General features: G+C 37.4%; 1 protein-coding gene across 1 annotated transcript in view; it reads right to left on the bottom strand.

Moving 5' to 3' along the window:
• Positions 1–297: 297 nt before the first annotated feature.
• The window catches only part of COL28A1 (collagen type XXVIII alpha 1 chain), a 68,555-nt gene continuing 49,839 nt past the window's right edge, over positions 298–19,013 (bottom strand). The window contains exons 25-35 of the mRNA XM_072854229.1: positions 17,173–17,241; positions 14,991–15,059; positions 9,897–9,965; positions 7,347–7,427; positions 7,221–7,256; positions 6,990–7,026; positions 6,131–6,685; positions 4,719–4,906; positions 2,209–2,425; positions 1,604–1,780; positions 298–641 (exon numbers count right to left, since the gene is read on the bottom strand). Of these exons, the coding sequence (XP_072710330.1) occupies positions 1,611–1,780; positions 2,209–2,425; positions 4,719–4,906; positions 6,131–6,685; positions 6,990–7,026; positions 7,221–7,256; positions 7,347–7,427; positions 9,897–9,965; positions 14,991–15,059; positions 17,173–17,241 (1,491 nt within the window). The 3' untranslated portion in view covers positions 298–641; positions 1,604–1,610. The remainder of the gene's footprint in view (positions 642–1,603; positions 1,781–2,208; positions 2,426–4,718; positions 4,907–6,130; positions 6,686–6,989; positions 7,027–7,220; positions 7,257–7,346; positions 7,428–9,896; positions 9,966–14,990; positions 15,060–17,172; positions 17,242–19,013) is intronic.

Here is a 19,013-nt window from a genome sequence, read left to right as displayed (position 1 = left end):
GAGAAATTGAAATGTACTGACTAGCCTAAAGGACATGAAGAATCCTGTTTTTAATGTAATTCTGAATAAAAGTCCTACCTTTAGAATTGAAAAGATTATATTGATGTTAATCCAAATGTGTTTTAATGGGGGAAAAAAACCCCTCTAATTACCTATAGCTGTGGTATTTACGTTCCAAAGAGGTACTCTACTTAATGGAAATCTTAATTTCTGTCTCTAAATGCTGCATTAAGAGTGCTAATTCTAGGAACCACTTACTCTTGTTTAAAACTAGAGCATATTTTATTCTTCCACGAGACTGAGACCTCTGTCATTAAATGCTAAGTGTAAACACTTTTGACATTTTAATCCTAAAAATAGAATCTCCCATTGCCATATGTAGTACTAACAAGTTAATATAAATGTGGAGGGAAAAGGTATGTTCCTGTGTATGTGTATGTGTGACTGTAAGTTATTGCTATGGTGTTGCAGATAACATACATTATACAGGAATCTAGTTAATGTGAATACCGTAGTGGGGAAAGGAGTAGAGCACGGTAGTAATATATTCATGTTCACACATCGTTTTGGATTCTTCTCAGACAGTTCTTCCTCAATACACATGAACTTCCAGCTTTAAAAACTCCAAACAGCAGTCATTTCTAGAAGAAATAAGGAATTGTTTTATTCTCCTGAAAGGTTTAGAAAAACACATGCTGCAGCTCAACAGAATTTTCCTATACTGAAAGATGAAATAGAGTGTTTAATACAATTCATTGGGGATGATCTATATGGCTTTTGTAAAGGAAGTGATGCACTACTGATAAGCAACCTCTCTGAAGTCCATGCCTCACTCACTAAGCATGTGGACCTAAGGAAGTTACTATAGTCTGCTGGATTTCCAAACTGTAAGGTCCCTCCCCAAAAGAAAGTTATACTGGTTTAAGAGGGACAGTCTTCTAATTTGTAAGTGGTGAAAAGAATAAAACAAAGGAAAAGGGGATAAATGGTCAGTGGAGAGAAGTCACTGGAGGATGTATGCTATGGTCTGTCCTACTCAATATAGTTGTAAGTGATCTAGAGAAGCGAGGTGACAAAGTTGGTGACAATCCTGTGTTACTCTGAAGTCATAAAGAAAAGGGGTGACTGCAAGAAATTGCAGAAGGATCTTGTGATATTGACTGCATAGGCTGTGAGTGGAAAAGGAAAACTGAGTTTTGATAAATGTGAAATAATATGCAAGGGGAAAAACGATCATAAATTCACATGTAATATGATGGGTTCTCAGCTCATCCTCTAGATGAAGTCTTGGCATTATGGTCTATGACAATATCACCTCCAATCTCAGTAATGGTCAAAAAATAAAATACAATTTTAGAAGGTGTAAGATAAGGAATAGAGAACAAAGTAGAAAACCTCACTGTGACACTGTATAAATCCATGACTACCAAGTGCACTTCTGGTCCCACCATCTCAAAAAGGTTCAGACAAACATATCAAGGTTGATCAAAGGTATAAAAGATGATATAATATGTACGTATAGTATGGGAGACATTTAAATAGACTAAATCTTTTTAGCCTGGAAAAGAGGTGATTGAAGGAGGACCTGATGGAGACAACTTACTTATTCATCAATCAGTGCAGGTTTCTCGACATTCTTTTTCTGTTTCAAATCTATTGTTGGTACCATTACAACCTCCGTACCAGAACTGGCCACAAGAATCGCCATTCTTGTCATAATACCATTTCACCACGTAGTCCCGACAATCCCCTGGTTTCATGGGTTCCAAGCACCTTGGATCTGAAAGTGTATCATTAAAAGTTAGCTTGGATTCTGGCGATAAGTTACGTTATCCTAGAAGTGCCTCCTTCAGTTAGAAGAGCACCCCTTTTTTTCTTTCTTGTAGTGCCTGGGAGTATACATGCCTCTCTCAAATTTGCAGCCAAATTCCATTTCTATTAATGAGTTACCTGAACAGGCCTAAACAAATACAGGATCAGTTTGAAATGATACTGCCTAAATCCTGATGTAAGAACCAAGCTGCTATTTAAATACCTAAGCACACAATTGGTACGCAAGGGTTGTTTGTCATCTAGGTTTGAAAATCTGGCTCTCACTGTGTGTGATGTCTGTAGACTCAAGACAAGTCTACAAGACAGGGTTTGCTTGTTGGGTTTTTTTGGTGCAGACTTGCTACCCACTATCTGAGGACAGTATTTATTACTTACCTTTTCGGGTTGGTGCTACCTGTGGTTGCAATACAGTTAGGTGGTGATCTTCAGCAGCAGTTACATTGAACAAAGGATTGACAAATGGACTCTGAGGTCTGATTTCAGATATGTCATAAAGCGGGGGAAATCTCGATTCTCTGTGAGCAGAGGTGGTTGCAGTGTGATCCTGAGCAGATGGCAGCGGCTCAGTGTATCTAGTCTGTGGTGGACTAAGCTGCAAAAGGAGTCGAAATCTTATAACTTAAAATTCTGTCTGGGCTCAGATGCTAAGAGAAAAAACTGAGAGAATTATGTAGGAAACTTTTGCCAAACAATGTGTGAAAAAATACCATTAACAGCAGGTAGGTTCGGACCTCCTCCTAGTGATTACTTAGTATGTGACCATAATTTTCTGACACGGAGAGCTGAATGAAAAGGCAAAGTAATGCCTTCAATTTAGTCACTAAGCTGAATTCATTCCATTGAAGCAAAATTTCAATCACCACTTAGTCTGTAATATAAATAAAACAAAAAATGGAAGGAACTCTGGGGCAAATCAGTGCCTCTTAACATCTAGTACACTCACTAGGAATGATCTGACATCTTCAATCTGTCAAGAAATGGAAAACGGCACACAGGAGGAACAGGGTACTTGTTATTGATAGAAAAACACACGTACATTATGTTCCTCCAAGGATCTTTTTAGATGTGGAATCCCTTGAGTACAGCAAAAATTTCCAAAACTTGTGTTATGGGAACCACATCCCATTAATAAGATTGCCTCATAGGTGTGTCCTTGCCTCTATCAAGCCAAGTGACAAATCACCCATTTTCCTGTTTCTAGCTAACGGCCAGTTGCTAATCATTAGAATTTTAGTGTTTACCTTGATAGAAGTGTTAAGAAGCCAACCCTGCTCTTCAAATTAAGACTATTACATAAAAATTTGCCTCTCTAGTGTTTTAGTATATTCAAGAAGATTTGCAAGTATCTTAGTATAGTATAGTACAAATGACTGCATTAATCCCACACATTGATTACCTACTGAGGACAGGAAGGAATTTGATACTATTCAATATCTTCCCATTTACAGGCCACTACTGACACATTCAGTCAGTCTAAGAAAACTCTTCAGAGTCACTGGGACTCTGAAAATTGAAGTCTAGGTGAAATGTAAATGTGCAGACAATTCATCCAGTCCTTTGCATACTGCATTTCTTCTCCAGGTCTACAAAAAGGCTGTGTTTATTTCTGATAGTAATTCAACGGTTTTGAAGATTTAACTATAACCATGGCCAGCCAGAACCAAGTGTGTGAGCATCTAATCACTTAGCACTAAACCTATCTGTGATCCTTATCACACACTTTATAAAGTCAGCATCTATAAATCCCGGTTTACATTTATTTTTCTTAATGATACGGAATGTCAAAATTGACCCTCAGTGTCACACAGATCTGTCTGGAGGTATCACAAGCCCCGAACCTAAATCAATCACACTTACTGAGGGAGCTCTTATTCAAAGAAATTAAACTGAATTTTGAAAGTGAACTATTTAATTATGAATTATATTACATAAACAATAATCCAAAGGATTAATATTGGCTAATCCATTGACTCCTCACAGTAAGTCAGTAATATTTAATTAGCTCCAATCTGTATTCAATTCACTTAATATTTAAATACCAGTATCATGGTCCACTATACCTACTGCATGCAGCTACAGAGGTTTATACATCAAATATTTCAATAGTTTAATCAACAGATTATAGGGGCAAGGAACGCTCAATTTTTATCATTGGCTATTTTTAGGCAAAGCAATAAGAACACCCTAGAGAGTTAGTGCTGATATACTGTAAAGGTGACAAATACCCTACTCTGATACTAAGACAGTGGCTGAAAAATACCAAACACCTAATAAGGGAACTAAGGTGATACACACCTGCAGAAAATATTTATCTATTGCATTAAAACTCCAACTGTCCTTTCTATCTGTGCAGCAGCGCTGTGTTGGAGGGCAGAACGCCAATGCAGGGCAGGAGGAATTTAAAGCTGGAGAATGAAGAGTAACATGAACGAGGAGTCCTAGAAGTACAGCCCAATGTGGAAAGCAAAACAATACTGAAGGCTTAATAACACCTCGAAAGTGTGCAACCATGACAAGAAGCATTGTACTAACAATCAGCTTGCACATAAATAAATGCCTTATACACTATGTATCTGCCTCAATAGAGATGTATCTGTAAGATTTCTAACTCATTTTGAAGATGAATAAGAACTACAAAAATATGACAACTGTTGGCATTTATTGCAACCAAGAAACAGTATTGCCCTCTTTCTTCTGTAAGCTTCTGTTCCCAACAAGTAAGTTCTCTCTAACTTTAAAAGTTTTGTCCAAATCTTTTGGTCTAGCCAAAGGACACATTACTTGCAAATTAAAAGACTGGTGAATGGTGAAATAAAGAGTATTTGAATTCAAATGAAGACACGCATCTTTTAAAAACATTTGATAACTGTTACTTCTTTACTTACTGGGTAACTGATTCCTTCTGTAGGGAGCGTATATATCTCTGAAGGAGTCATTTTAGGTAACTGGCTAGTAGTAGCTTCGCTACCAATTTCAGATTCCGGACTTGGAGATGGAGATAAAACATTATCTTTTCCGGTGTTGATTTCAGACACATTCTCACAGATTTTTGTGATCAGTTTATTTTCAAGAGCTGAAAAGATTAAAAAAATTATGAAATTTATTAAGGGTAATCAAGAAAGGTCATAATGATTCACCACAAGCTTTTAGTGCAGTATTAACCCTAAATCTTTAATGATAGTGACTTGTGAAAGACTGTCTTCTAAAGTTATGTCAAAATGCAAATGAGAAGTAATAAAGTAACACACTCTCTGAATTATTTGATTTTAAGGCCCTTTTGTTCTTTTAAGAAGAAACAGATAAAAATACCAAGTCCCTTTTTTAAGCAGAAGTCATAGCTCAACAGTGAAGAAAAAAAAAACAGAGTGAAGTAAAGAAAGTGTTTACACGTAAGAAGGAAAAAGAAAAACTGGGCGACACATTCTACTTATTTGCACAAAAAAATTCAGTGACTGGGAATACTTTTAAGTTGAATGCTGGAGCCTGAGTCAGAGCCCTAAGTTTAATCCCAGCTGGGACCAGAACCTTAGCTTGGACTCTCTTCTCACTGTTAACACCTTAAATCTGGACTTAACTCCAGCCACAGGCTCGGCACAGCAATATAAGTTTATGCTCAGGAAAAATATACTTTATAGGGCTAGTCTGCGGTTAGTCTAGATCAATGTACTTTTTTTTTCATTGGTCATTATAAGTTTCCTCTGGATTTTCTCCTGATTCCAGCTGTGGCCACAGGATTTTTTCAAGCCACAGTCTGAAATATACAATGTACTGTCAGACGCCATTCTCTTGTGTGTTGCTCCACCACTTTTCCCCTAGAATCAGGATGAAAGCGTAGGTTTCCCTATGGCTTTCAGAAAAAAACCCCAAAAGAGTGCTTGTAAGAGATGGTGGAGGGACTCCAAGACTGACAAGAGCCATACGAAATATGAGACAGAGAAAGAGACAGAGATGTTGCGTCAAGGTGGAAGGAAATCTGCACCCCTCTGGGATGAAACCATGGCCAACCACAAAAGGACTGTGAGGGAAGGCTGATGCAAGCTCTCACAAAAGAGGAGTGCTCCAAAGAAGGCCTCGTCTCAGAAAACTGATGGTCATTGTGTTTCATTGTTTCTGCAAGAGGTAAAAATTTGGCAAAGGTCTCATTTGGCCAAAGAAGAGGAGAAAGAGAAGAAAGAGCGGTATCCAAAAGACAAACATAAGCTGCCATTCAGCAGGCTGCCTTGCCTTGCTATGGGAAAGGCCAAACTCTCTTATTTGCTTATTTCAAGTTTCCTCTTACTAAAATAGGTTTTTTTACCTGAAAGCGTCATGAAGTCATCTATCTGGTAAACATGTTCTTCATCAGGGTCTGTTGCAATGAGCTGCATTTCTTTCAGAAAATCATCATAATGAGGATCAGTCCTTTGAACAATCCCAATGACAAATATCTCAATATTCGTAGCATGGGCCTCTCTTACTACAGTATTCAGTTGTACTTTATCACGAGCGTCCGCTTGTCCATCTGTTACTACAACAGCCACTTTTCTTACTGCTGGGCGTGCTGCCCGAAATAACTGAATGGCTTCTTGGATAGCAGAAGCTGTGTACGTGCCTTCTCCTAAGTAGAGCATTTTATCAACAGCTGATTTCAGGTATTCTTTGGTTGTGTATTGCTTCAGAGAAGACACCAACTCCACTTTATGGCTGAAGTTGATAATGCCAATGTGGGTTGTAGCGTGGTTGGCTGATACCTTGTCAATGACTGTTTTTATAAAAGTTTTGATAATATTGAAGTTATCTGGTCCAACACTTTCTGAACTGTCAATAACAAATACCAGTTCCAGTGGTGTTACTCTACATCTGATACCACAACCTAGAAGAATAATAATTTCAGACATTTTATGAGAAACCACCTTCATAAAAATGAACTGAACTCATATATCAGATTTACAGTCAGTTAAAGCTAAATTAATGAATTAATTTATAGTTACTGATACTGATAAATAGAAACAGAGCTGGACCAAATTACTTCCAGTATAGCTCTGGCAACATAGTGAGCATCATTTTCACATCAAAGGTATCCTTACACACAAACATGCAGAGGACAAATCCATTCAGTCAATATAAATTCAGTGTGTTTTATTAGAACTATTTTTTTTCTATACTGGAATGCTTACCACATATTTCATTGATAAGTCTGATAACTTCTTCTCTCTGAAAAAAAGTATAAATTAATTTGCTGTGTGTTCTAGTTTTAAGAATGCTGAAATCTATTTATTTGTTTATTTATTTACAAAAATGCAGGCAATGCAATGCCCCATAAACAACCTTGTGTAACATCACATAACCTTTAGGTATCTTCCCAAAATAAACTCCTATCTTTTAAATTAATTCATGTACATACTTACCGAAAGACCAGGTTCACCTTTTCTTCCCCAAATTCCCTGAAAATGTGTAGAGTGAGAAAATTAACAAAAGCCAAATTTGTCTAATTTCTATTGTGTAAAATTAAGTAATATGAAAATGTGTTTTACCTTTGGTCCTGGAGGTCCTGGGTCTCCAATCTCTCCTTTGGCACCTTTGTTCCCTGGATCACCTTTATCTCCATAGTCTCCCTAATTTAAAACAACCGTATTAAACACAGTCAGTAACTCCAGTTTTGTTGATAGTCAGAGCTGGAGTTATGGTTCAATGAGCTCTTAGGATAAACTTTCTGATTTTTTTTTTTTTGTGTGGCTGGTTTATCTTGTATTATGAAGAGAACATCTGAAAGCAAGCTCTCAGAGAAAGCAAGATGGGCAGTAAGAACATCTTTAAGAAATTTCTACGAAAAATTACCTTAATTCAGGAGTAAGGGGTAAAGACATCATGCAAATGTCGAGAATATATAGTTTTTTACTCTTCTTTGATTTTCTTGAACTCTAAAAACAATGTTTATACTGGACCTATGTTAATTCAGACCTATGTTAATTCAGACCTATGGAGAGACGTACTGCCTCAGATCAGCCAATGTACTGAAACTCACACCAGCTTTGTATAGAACCCACATGGAAGACTGGGAGCTTGCAAAGAACAGAGGAAAAGGCATGCTGGCACTGTTACATCCATTGGAAAATACGTAGTTTCACATTTAGAAGCAATTCTGCACTTTTTTCCTCAAGTGACTAGACCTTTTGATTTCCAAAAAGAGAAAGGGTTCAACATTATGGTATTTCAAGAGACAAGATTTTCGCATAATGCAGGTATGAAACACTATCAAAAGATTCAGGTTCTAAACTAGACATTTCTTCAAGAAGGAGATTGTGCAGGACAGTTTTTTACTTCTCTCTGGAAGTTACTGACCACATTACATTTCACTTGAAACTTTAAAGCTTAGAAATTTATCTAGAGTAATATCTTTGATATTACTATCTATCTAATATCTTTGATATTACTCCTCATTATTACCCAGCCAATGGAATCACATACCTACCTCCTGTGTTACAGCATTTGCCGTGGTGATTGCTATCAATTTTAAGGAACCCTTTGACTCTGTCTGATTCTGATGTTATTCAAACTGGTATAAACCTGAAAATTGTACATAGCTCCTCCATAGCATTAAGAAAACCAGTCTCCACTGAGTAAGCTCTTGGAAGACAGCTTTTATTCTATTTCACAAAATCATAATATCCAGCAAAGGATATTCTTTCCATTACCTGCCCATGAATTCAATCTAACCTCATCAAAGTTAATGTCAGCATAAGGGAGAGCAAATATGATCTACTGACTGCGGTGGTGCTCTTACTCTCTTACCCATAAATATACTAAAACCTGATCTCTTTGGTACTTTGCACTTCTATGAAATTCCTACTGAACTAAACCATTCCTTTCCATGTGTGACGTCTGCTATATTAATAGCAAACAGAAAAATTGTGAGTATTTGGACAGATTTCCACTGGGTCGTTAAGATTAGTCAAAATACAAGATTAATATGAAGAACACTGAAATATTGCTATTATTATTATAGTATGTAGCATTTGGCATCTGATAGAAAATAGAATTAGGAGGCAGAAATTTGAATCTGGGTGAAAGAGCTTGATATTCACTGTTGCATAAAAGCTCCAAGCTGCAGTAGCTTGAATAATATAGAAGTCTGAGAAAGTGCTATATAACGTGAGCTAGTGTAGACCATAGTACCATGAACATCATTAGCGCAGGCAACAAATGGCTGGGGCTCTGAATGGGTACTGCCTGCCTCAGGTGACTACAGAGTGGATTGAACTCTTATTTGGGTAACTTCTTAAAGTTAGGGAGCCTTATCATCTCTGCTGTCCCATGAAGACTACCATGGGTTTTTTTCCCAGGCTTTCCAGATAGAGGTTTCACAATAAATTCAATATTTCAGTTATGTTGTAATTAGTGCAGAGGGGCCAGCTGTCCCAGGCCTATGCTGTGAATTAAAGGTGGTGTACTGCATCATACATTTACGTCAATGCTCATTCCACCTGGGCACACTGTTCTCACTTGTGTAGGCACATAGTTGGTCTGCACATCCACACCGACCAAGAGCCTCGGTTTCCTTTGGCTAGGCTGCTCCCATCAGAAGCTGCACATCTGAAAATCACTAACAAATAGCCAAAGTATTTAAATTCTCTTTGCGAAAAATTTGTTAGATGGGGATAGGTATGTGTAGGAAACTCTTAGAGTTTTTATATCAACCAGGAAGAAAAATGAGTCAAATTAAACAAAGCCCTTAAAAGACATTGGTCAAAAAGCAATTCTTTTTTTGTCAAAGCCTGACAAATAAAAGGACGTTTTGTAATACCTGAAAATATCTAAGATAACTGAATACATAATTTGACTAATATGATTCTCCTGGTAACAAGTATGACCTCATTCTAGATCCTACTTCAAAGTCTGGTCCTTAATGACAATTAGGATTTTCACAGACTCCAAAGCTGACAATAAGTGGTAGGCACTTAGCTTGCTAGCTATACAAGGCAATGTCTTTGCCTTCTATTTATCTTCAAAGACCTGTCACACCAAATAACCAATAAAGGAAGAAAAAATTACCGTTTTTTCCTTACCACAAACCTAGGATTTACCTTTGGTCCAGGAAGGCCAATTCCTATTGATCCCTTTAGTCCAGGAGAACCTTGATTTCCTTTTTCTCCCTGAATAGAATATGGAAAGTAAGTTCAACTGAAAATTAAAGTAAAATCTATGCTGTATCTATTCACTTTATAACATTCTGCATCATAGAGAAAGCCAGATATTTGTATTATGCAATGAAGCACATAATTTTCAAGACAGAATGGGTCTGAAGCTGGAGAAATAAGCAATTGGGTATGATTAAGAACACACATGAAGCTTTTATAAAGTATATAATGAAAAATTTATTCCTGATTAATTAAATTAAATATTGTCATTTCACTGAAACAGATAAAAGACAAAAGTAACCTCACTGAGGCTCAGACAGTTACTCATCCAGTCTACAAGCAGTAAAACAAGGTCCAACATAGAGGTTCTCTAGAAATACACACCCAGAATCTCTGCAGGGTTGACTTAGTTTTTCTGATCTTAAGTAAATAAAAAGACATCTCTGATTTTCACAATGTGGAGAGCAGAACATCTTTCTGCTGATACTTCAAAAGATAGTATCAGTCCAGCTACAAAGTTCAACTTTGTTTATAATGATTGTTACACATGCCCTGCTGCATGCACACAGACTTGAAAAGCATTTTCATGCTAGCAGTGTGGGCATACAACGTTATAAAACACAGCTGTTATAAAATACATACAGAAAATCCTTCACAGCATCTGGCTTCCAGAAACTTTCCTGCTTTATTTAATAGGGTAATACAAATATTTTTTTCAGATCAACTGCTGTATACATTTTAAACACAACTAGAGGTGATTATATTCCCTGGTACATAAATGCTTCACCATAATTCACATTACATACATAATTCACATAACAGCAGTGCCCACTGCAGATACCAAAACCAGCTCCAGAGAATGTCAATGAGATCAGGAGCAGTCATCACCTGTACCAAACCTAGCCTATGAGATGTAAGTACAAGGTTAGTTAGTTTTATTTTCCAGTCAAGAGCTCTCAGACTGTCTCACTAAAGCATCTTTTACTAATACTTGTATAGCTCCTCACAAATGGGCCTAAAGGGGTTATATTGCTCATAATGGGCAGAGAAATACAAAAATGTTTCCAAATTTATCAAGACTCCAGCCTTCACCAAAGGCACACTAGTGCAGAAGTACTGACCTCTGACCATTCCTGCTGTGCTGGATAGGGGCTTATGGATTTCTGCAGGTGGAGAAGCAGCTGCACAGTGCACAGCCAGGTTAACCTTCTCTTCCTTGTACTCAGGGCTCCTGACTCCCATGAGCTGGGAGCTCACCAGGAGTCAGACAATGAGATGCAGCTCCTAGAAGAGGCAGTATACTACACGTCACGGTCCATGGATGGTTTTCCCTGTCCAAATTCCAGATTTGACTGAGATCTTGCTGTGATGGGAGCTTCTGCTTGCACATGGGTGCATTGTGGTCTTGCCCCTGTGCTAGGCAAAGGCACCCACTGCACTCCACCATTCACATCTCCACTGGAGCACTGCCTTTACAGCCCTGCCCTGCAGGAGCCTCTTGGTCCACTAGCCCAAAATGCTCTGCTTGTCATCGGGGCTACCTATCACTGGCCTGCTAACAGGCAGCGTCTTCCCTCTGTAAGCAGAACTTCTCCCCTTCCCCTCTCCTCAGTTTCTTACAGCAGCAAAAATTCAGCCACTGTTATGTAGACTCTGGAGACTGGAAAAGAAATGGTCATGCACCAAATTACATAGCTGATTCACTAGGAAAAAAAAAAAAAAAATTTCCTGCAAATAGGAAATATTCCTAAGGCAATGGGATGCCCAAGGCAATTTATTTTGCGCTGTTGTAGGAACACACAGGGACTATTTAATCTAATTTACTTTAAGTTACTTTTTAGCAAGATTGTGCTTCCTGGGTCCTTCATGTAGGCTATTAATGCAAATTGCTTTTAAACATAGTGAAACAGTGTGCCAGCTTGTTTCTATGCTTGCTGTCCAGTATTGGGACTGACTGTCCTTCCTGACTAGGGTCATCACACAGCTTCCTGATTAACACCTTTGCAGATCTGGAGAGCACATACATATGAACCAGAACTAGGATATGCTGTGTATTTCAGTGGTCCTTCACTAATAATAAATGTCAGATCCAACAAAACTCTAGATTTATTGCTGCTATTTGTTACAGCCCATTTGACATTGTTAGGATGGTGTTCAGGCAATGAAAACTGAACGAGACCTACTGTTCTAAAAAAATTCATACCTGTAGAGCTGACAATTCTCACAGGCACACGTGATGTTTTTTAACATCAACTGCAGACCAAATCCTGCTTCCTCTACTTGTGCAATCAATCAACATAAGAAGGATTTATCATAGATACCATAACTGAACATTTAGTAAAAACCAAGAAGTATGCTGTATTAATTTAAAAATATTTATTGCTTTGCCAGTTCAATCCATGTACATAATTAAATTCAAACTTGACCATCAGTCTTATCATAAAAAACAAAGTGGTATGCATGTAAAAATGCAGACGCTTGGATCCCTGACCCTAATATCCTGCTAGATTACTGATCAATAAGCAGACTTCTATGTAGAAATGTCATTCTATGAACTGAGTGCAGATCTGAGAATGTCTAGACTGTGGTTTTGAAAGGAAACCAAGCGTAAAAAAAGAAGACCTGTGAATGTAGCTATCAACATAAAGTTACTCAAAAACCATCTCATTTTTGACATTCCGTTCTTACCATATGCAGAGTGAGCTCTATGTATATATATATATATAAAAAAAATACTTGGAGTGATATTGATAGTTCAAATGCAACAATATAGTAGCTTTATGCTGATCAAGAGTGGCCAAAAAGAATGAAGCTTGACATGGCTGTGAAGAGATAGCAGGACAGAAGAGACAAATAGAAGCTCAACAAACATCAGCATATGGAGGAAACAGGTACTACAGGAGCAAGACAGTTGCTAAAGTTATTCAGAAAGAAGTTGTTCCTAAGATTTATATAAAAATAATCATAATTTTAAAAAGCGATTGTTAAGGGAAGAAAATTTAAATGACAATACTGTACCTACACAACTTGTGGAATGCTATAGAAACAACACCAGCTGAGTTTTATCCACCACATCATTCCAGTTTTGGTTTCAAACCCAAAGACAAAGACCTTCCACAGCCAGAGCACATGTTACTTTCCCACATCCCTAAATTCCATGTCTTTACATTACAAGCACGCCTTTGTCTGACAGTGTGTATCAGTGGACCACGTTCTTCCCCGGAAAACTTCCATGATGAAACTGAGTTCTCTACATTTCTAAAATATGCTTTAGATATTTATTCATATCAGTGCCAACATAACATCCAAAACTCTGTGTGTATCTATATAGAGATAGATAGATAGATAGATAGATAGATATATAGATGTATATATATACACTGAGCATATTTTGACTAACCTTTATCTTTTTTCAGGAACAGAAAAAAAAATTATATAATCTGTACATGTATCATCAGATGCATTTGATTGCTGAAACATTTCTGTTCAGAATGGCAATTGCACTTTTATAAATACTCTCACATACCCATACAATTAACAAAGATATATCCCAAGTATTAGATTCTGGAAACACATCAGAAAGGTCTATTAAAGCCAGGCAGGAAATAGTTTTCCTATACCATAAAGCCATACAGAGATGGCAGAAATTTTTCTATTTTCCACAAGAATAGAGCAAAGACCCTTCAGAGATTCAGCAAACAAAGGAAGAAGAGAAAAGAAAGTAAGTTCCTTATACCCTCACACTAAAATACGTAATAGCTTTGTGGTTACTGATTACAATTAATATAGAAGAAAACTGCAAACAGATCAGAACCAAAGGTCTAGACAGTCATGACTCGAACCGTGTAGAGACCTCTGTCTAGGAAAGTCCTGAGATGAGATAAATCAGAATCTGTTAAAGAGTTATACAGTAAAAATTAAAGAAAGAACATAGTGAAGTATGTTTTTATGCTATGAAACATCTCACAGTGAAAAAAGAAAGGGCTCTCTGCAGTATAAAAAGGGAAATGATTGAACATGAATATAAAAATAGAAGACATTGAAGCTGGAATCAGAGCAAGTACTGAACAAAACAAATTCAGAAGGAATTGGTGCTTTTCTGGTAAAGCTTGTATGAAGTAATTCAATGCTGGACCAAAGAAAGGTTCCCCTCTGAAACATTTTGCCAACAAGGTACATTGTAATGATTTTGTTTGTTTGTTTCAGCATGTCACTGTTTTCCAATTAAAACCTCTTCTGTCAATGAATTCCCTGGTGGCTTTAGTGTCTACAGCCAACTGCAGTATAGAGAGGCAGCTTTCCTAACCCAACTAAAACAGTGCCCCTCCTACTGAATCACTGGTGATTTGGAGAGTTGGAGACCTGAGCACAATCCTCCTGATCCAGACAAATATTCAATCATACACTCAACTTTAAGCACACTGATTTAAGAGAAATAGGAGAAACTTAGGTTGTTCTCCACTAGAGCCTCCAGTTTTAATAATTTTCTTCCACACATTTACGACGAGGCAATTCACTAACTTTGAATGTTCAGAATAAGTTACCATGTTTGCATTTCTCCTTGTAAAGAGAGAAGTTGTGGTTATGGCTGGAACTGGGTGAGCAAAAACCTGATGAAGAGTATGTGGGAGACTCGCTAATTTATTTTCTATTCCTATATGTGTTAAATATTTGACTTATTTTGACATGGTAGATCTCTGTTACTGTCTTTTACAAGGGCATCCAGAGAAAACCCTGGCTGTTTTCTTTGAAGTGTCCTTTAAATCTAAGTAAATCAGTAAGATGTGTCAGAGATGGGACTTTTTTTCCAGGTTATACATATTTGTAACGACAAGAATAATAGGAGAGCAATTCAGTGCCACCAATACTGAAAACTCAACAGTTAAAGTAAATATTACATACCTTATGAACAAGAAAAATATACAGTGACTATTTGCAGGAGTTCACTGACTCAGTGGCAAAGAGAAAAACAGACAGTGAATCTCCTTAAGAGACAGTTTTGAGAAGAAACTGGACAGATATTACAGTAAACCGGATTACCTTGCTTCCTTGTATGCTATTGCCAGGAGGGCCAGATGGACCAGGCAAGCCTTTCTGTCCCATAATACCCTGTAACAGTCAGTGGGGCAAAAAAAGAAGAATTAGGAGGTAAACTCTATTCCTGGTAACACTAACGAAGTCATCTCAAAGTCACTGCAAGCAAAAAGTAAAACCATGTCAAAGACTCTAGTTCTGATTCTTCTTTGGTTTATGGTTTCTCACTGTGGACCTTAGTAATTATCCTTGGCAAATTCCCAGGAAAGCAAAGGAACAATTAAGCTGAAAATAATTAAAGAATAAAATTTGCCCATGACACAGTGTGGTATTTTCCTCAGTTTTTCTTGCATAGAAACCAACAGAAGCCATCTTTATACAACAGCTTCGTGCAATCACTCCGCACAAGGGAGGCACAACAGTAGAGGCACAAAGGACCAGAGCAATAAAACCCAGCGTGAGTAAACCTGCCAAGCATGTTAGCTAGTTCTTGTACACCATACATATATATGCCAAGCCCCTGTCATGCCACAGTCCCTGGGAGCACCAGTCATTCAGAAAATCGTAAGTGGGAGGGAAAGAGAGAAAAGCCAAAGCAGCACCTGCTGATTTGTGTCGATACAGTCAAAGCCAGGTAAAACCCTTGTGCTTTGGAGGCAGGCTAATCTAACATTTCAAAGTGACAAAATGATGCATATCCGTGTGATTACATAAAAATTAAATGTTTATTTTTCCTTTTTTTTCTTTATTTTTAGTTGAAAAAAGCTTTTGAAATTTCACCAAGCTTAATAAAAGTTTCTGGAGAGTTCAGGTTGGATTTTCGATTACTGTCTTATAATAAATAACCACAATGCTCCAATACAGTAAATGGAATTCATTCAGTGGTATGTAAATTACCTACATTTTGCATATATGGAATATTTAGGCAGAAGTATATCAAAACTTGATAATCATTAAATAGAAATATATAGCTCTAAATATTTAACTTCTAGATATTAGTGATGTTTGAAGAGTCATCATTCTCATCTGTGTAGACAAAAAATTTGCCACAAACTTTAACAGAATCTCCTGTGAAAAACATTGTTCATCTATGTATTTATAAGCAAGAATTCACACAAAACATTGTGCTAAATAGCTTATCTCAAGAACTAGATGCTACAAGCAGGTCCTCACCCTTGAAAACAAAATATTGTTTCCCCACAGAGAACACATTTTTCATTCTCAAAGCCTTTGTGGAAGCAGCACATGGTGTCACACATTTGTAGGACTTTGACACTCAGTCCAAAGTTACTTTTTTTAAACAGACTGTGTTTGTATGATTTACCAAGGTACTGAAATTGCTGCAGCTTTCAGAAAGCAAGGCAAAGTCAGACATACATCCTGAGAAAATATTCATGCTCTGTCACTCATTGCATTTCTGTAACAGGCTGGTAATAGCAATGTTTCTCCATTCAGATATTAATTTATTCAAAATGGCAGTGAAGACTTCTGTTAATCTCTGCTAAGGAAATCACAGAAAAAGTTACAAAGGCATATCTATTTTTAACTGAAGTTAAAGTGGAGAAATATCCACAGTGTTTCTCCTCATTGCCTTTGTAAAAATAATTGATGGATACACCTATAATAAAGAAATTCAGGCATGCATTGTATTTCTTTTCTTACCAGTATGTCTTTTTTGAATTATAAATCACTTTAGTGGAGGGAGGAAAAGATTGCCCAGATGTTGCATGCTGGCTGCTTATAGAATTAACTTTTTGTTTTCATGTTTCTTTCCTAATGGTTTTACTAATGAAATGAATTGGATTCAATTTCATTGAGCAAAAATTGCAAACATAAAATTCACATTTAACATATTTTCCACCACAAAAGAATCTCTTGGAAACAGAATAGATATAAGCAGAAGAAATGCATCATTTAACTCATTTATCAGCCTGATAGTTCTGTTCAATTTCCAGCTGTAACCTCATAAAGTTTAGCTGTAAATGCAATTTTCGTCCAGTTAGTATTCCTTCCTAATCTGGTTGGCAGAAGTGTATGGTCAGTGGCCATGTTTTTACGCTTGATTTCTCCTGCAGTTGCACCAATGTAAATCAATAACTGATGAAGATATTTTGGTGTCTAAGAAATCAGAGTCTGACAGCCAGCATCGCAAAAGAGCACGAAAGCTTCAACACAGCGTTGTACCAACCTTGGGACCAACCATTCCGCTTCCCCGTGGCCCTGGGGGCCCAGGATAACCTCTCATTCCACGGTCTCCCTGAAAATAGTCACAGAAATGACAGTAATTTATCACCTATTAACTGTTACATCTTTCATCCACTTACGAAGCAGTCAGTCAAACTACTGAGTTTAAAAAACAAAACAAATGTTACATACATAAACAGTTGCTTTATAGATGGATATTAAAAAAAAGCCCAAAATGCAGGCACCCACATTATTTAAGCTCTAGGTGAAGAACATTATTCCCCAAGCAAAGGTCCACGTGATCAAAATCACCAACAGAGTTAGGACTCTAATTTGCAAACTTTTCAGCTACAGAAGAAAAAGAAAAGCAAACTCATTTGGAAAAAAACACCATTTTTCCATCATGTTCTGCAGGGCCTTACCAGGATGGACAGGGAGCTAATTAGTGGGACACAGCAGGGATCATGCCCTTTACTGATACTGTGCTTGTTCTGAAACTAGAAACATTTAATTTCCAGAACTGTCAAACTAATGTGTTTATGAAAACTAAATTAATTTTAATAGCATTGATATAGAAGAACAAAAAGAACAGTCCATTGTTTTCTTAAAAAGCCTTAATGCATGTATGTTTAGCTTGATTTCTTAAGGAAATGAGGGTTAAGTGATGCTCTGCCTGTGTTTCTGCTTGTCTGTGTTAGTCCTCATTTTTCTCCCAGTATATTTCGAACTCATCAGCTGATTTCAGCCAAATTCATCAGAAATGTAGAGGCCTGGAGCATACTCGTTTTTGACAGTTTTGGTGATAATTGGAGGCTGGGTAAAGGGGAGAGATTCAATTTATGCTTTTAGTGGGGAAGAAACCCCAGAGGGGGCTCATCCCTTAACCAGCAGGCAGACAGAGGCAGCAGCTGGCTGGCCAGGGGGAATGCGGGTAACACTGAGCCTGGTGCCACCCCTCGTGCTGCAGACCAGCCCAGCAAAGGAGATGGGGGTCAGGGGACACTACTGGTGAAGGCACAGGGATAAAGAGGCAGTTTTGTTCTCCTCAGTCCGTAATTGTACAAATGAGGGAAGAGGCACACATTCAGCACATGATCACTAGAAAACTCACATCAGTTTGAAAAGAAAAAAGAAATCTATAACTGGTAAGTTATAGATGCAGAAAATTCTGAATCAGGTTCAGCATCTGTCCCTAAACCTATGCCTGTGCAGGCAAGTGCAAAAGAAAGAAATGTTCTGATAAGCTATTGATCATCCAAGATATTAACAACAGAGCCAAGAAGAAATTTTATTTCTTGACAAAATAAAAGAATTCATTATAAAACTCTTAATTGTACTTGGTTTTGCACTCGGAAAACCTGTAGAACCGGCTGTGCTTGCAGAGGGAGCATTCTAACTAGGAGAGAGGTGCAAGTATGAATCACACAAATCACAGGTGACACTTGAGTTGTGGTAGGTGAAAAGAAACAACATATCAAACTGATTAAAAAGGAAGGAAAGAAAAGTACAGAATCTTTTACTGACTTCCTTTACTTTCCAGGAGGAATGCGTGCAGTCATTATAACGTCTGCTTTTAGGTGAAATGCCCAAGGTTCAATCTCCAGCGAGAGATCACTCCAGTCTGTGTTTTTTATATATGGCTATGATACTCTCATGCTAAGTCCTGACCTATGTGCTATTTATGTAAATATATTAGGGCCCAAACTATGCTCACGTTTGATGGATTTGGAGAGGTGGGAACTCTGAATCCAAAGGCTAAGGCTTAGATTGCGCTTATAATGCTTTCCTTCCTCATGTAACATTTGGCTTCTGAATTTACTTTAAATTCCTCTTTCTTCCAAAGCA

Source organism: Ciconia boyciana, chromosome 2 (genome assembly GCF_034638445.1).
Source record: "Ciconia boyciana chromosome 2, ASM3463844v1, whole genome shotgun sequence".
NCBI classification, from domain to species: Eukaryota; Metazoa; Chordata; class Aves; order Ciconiiformes; family Ciconiidae; genus Ciconia; species Ciconia boyciana.
This window is presented reverse-complemented; position numbering and strand designations above follow the sequence as displayed.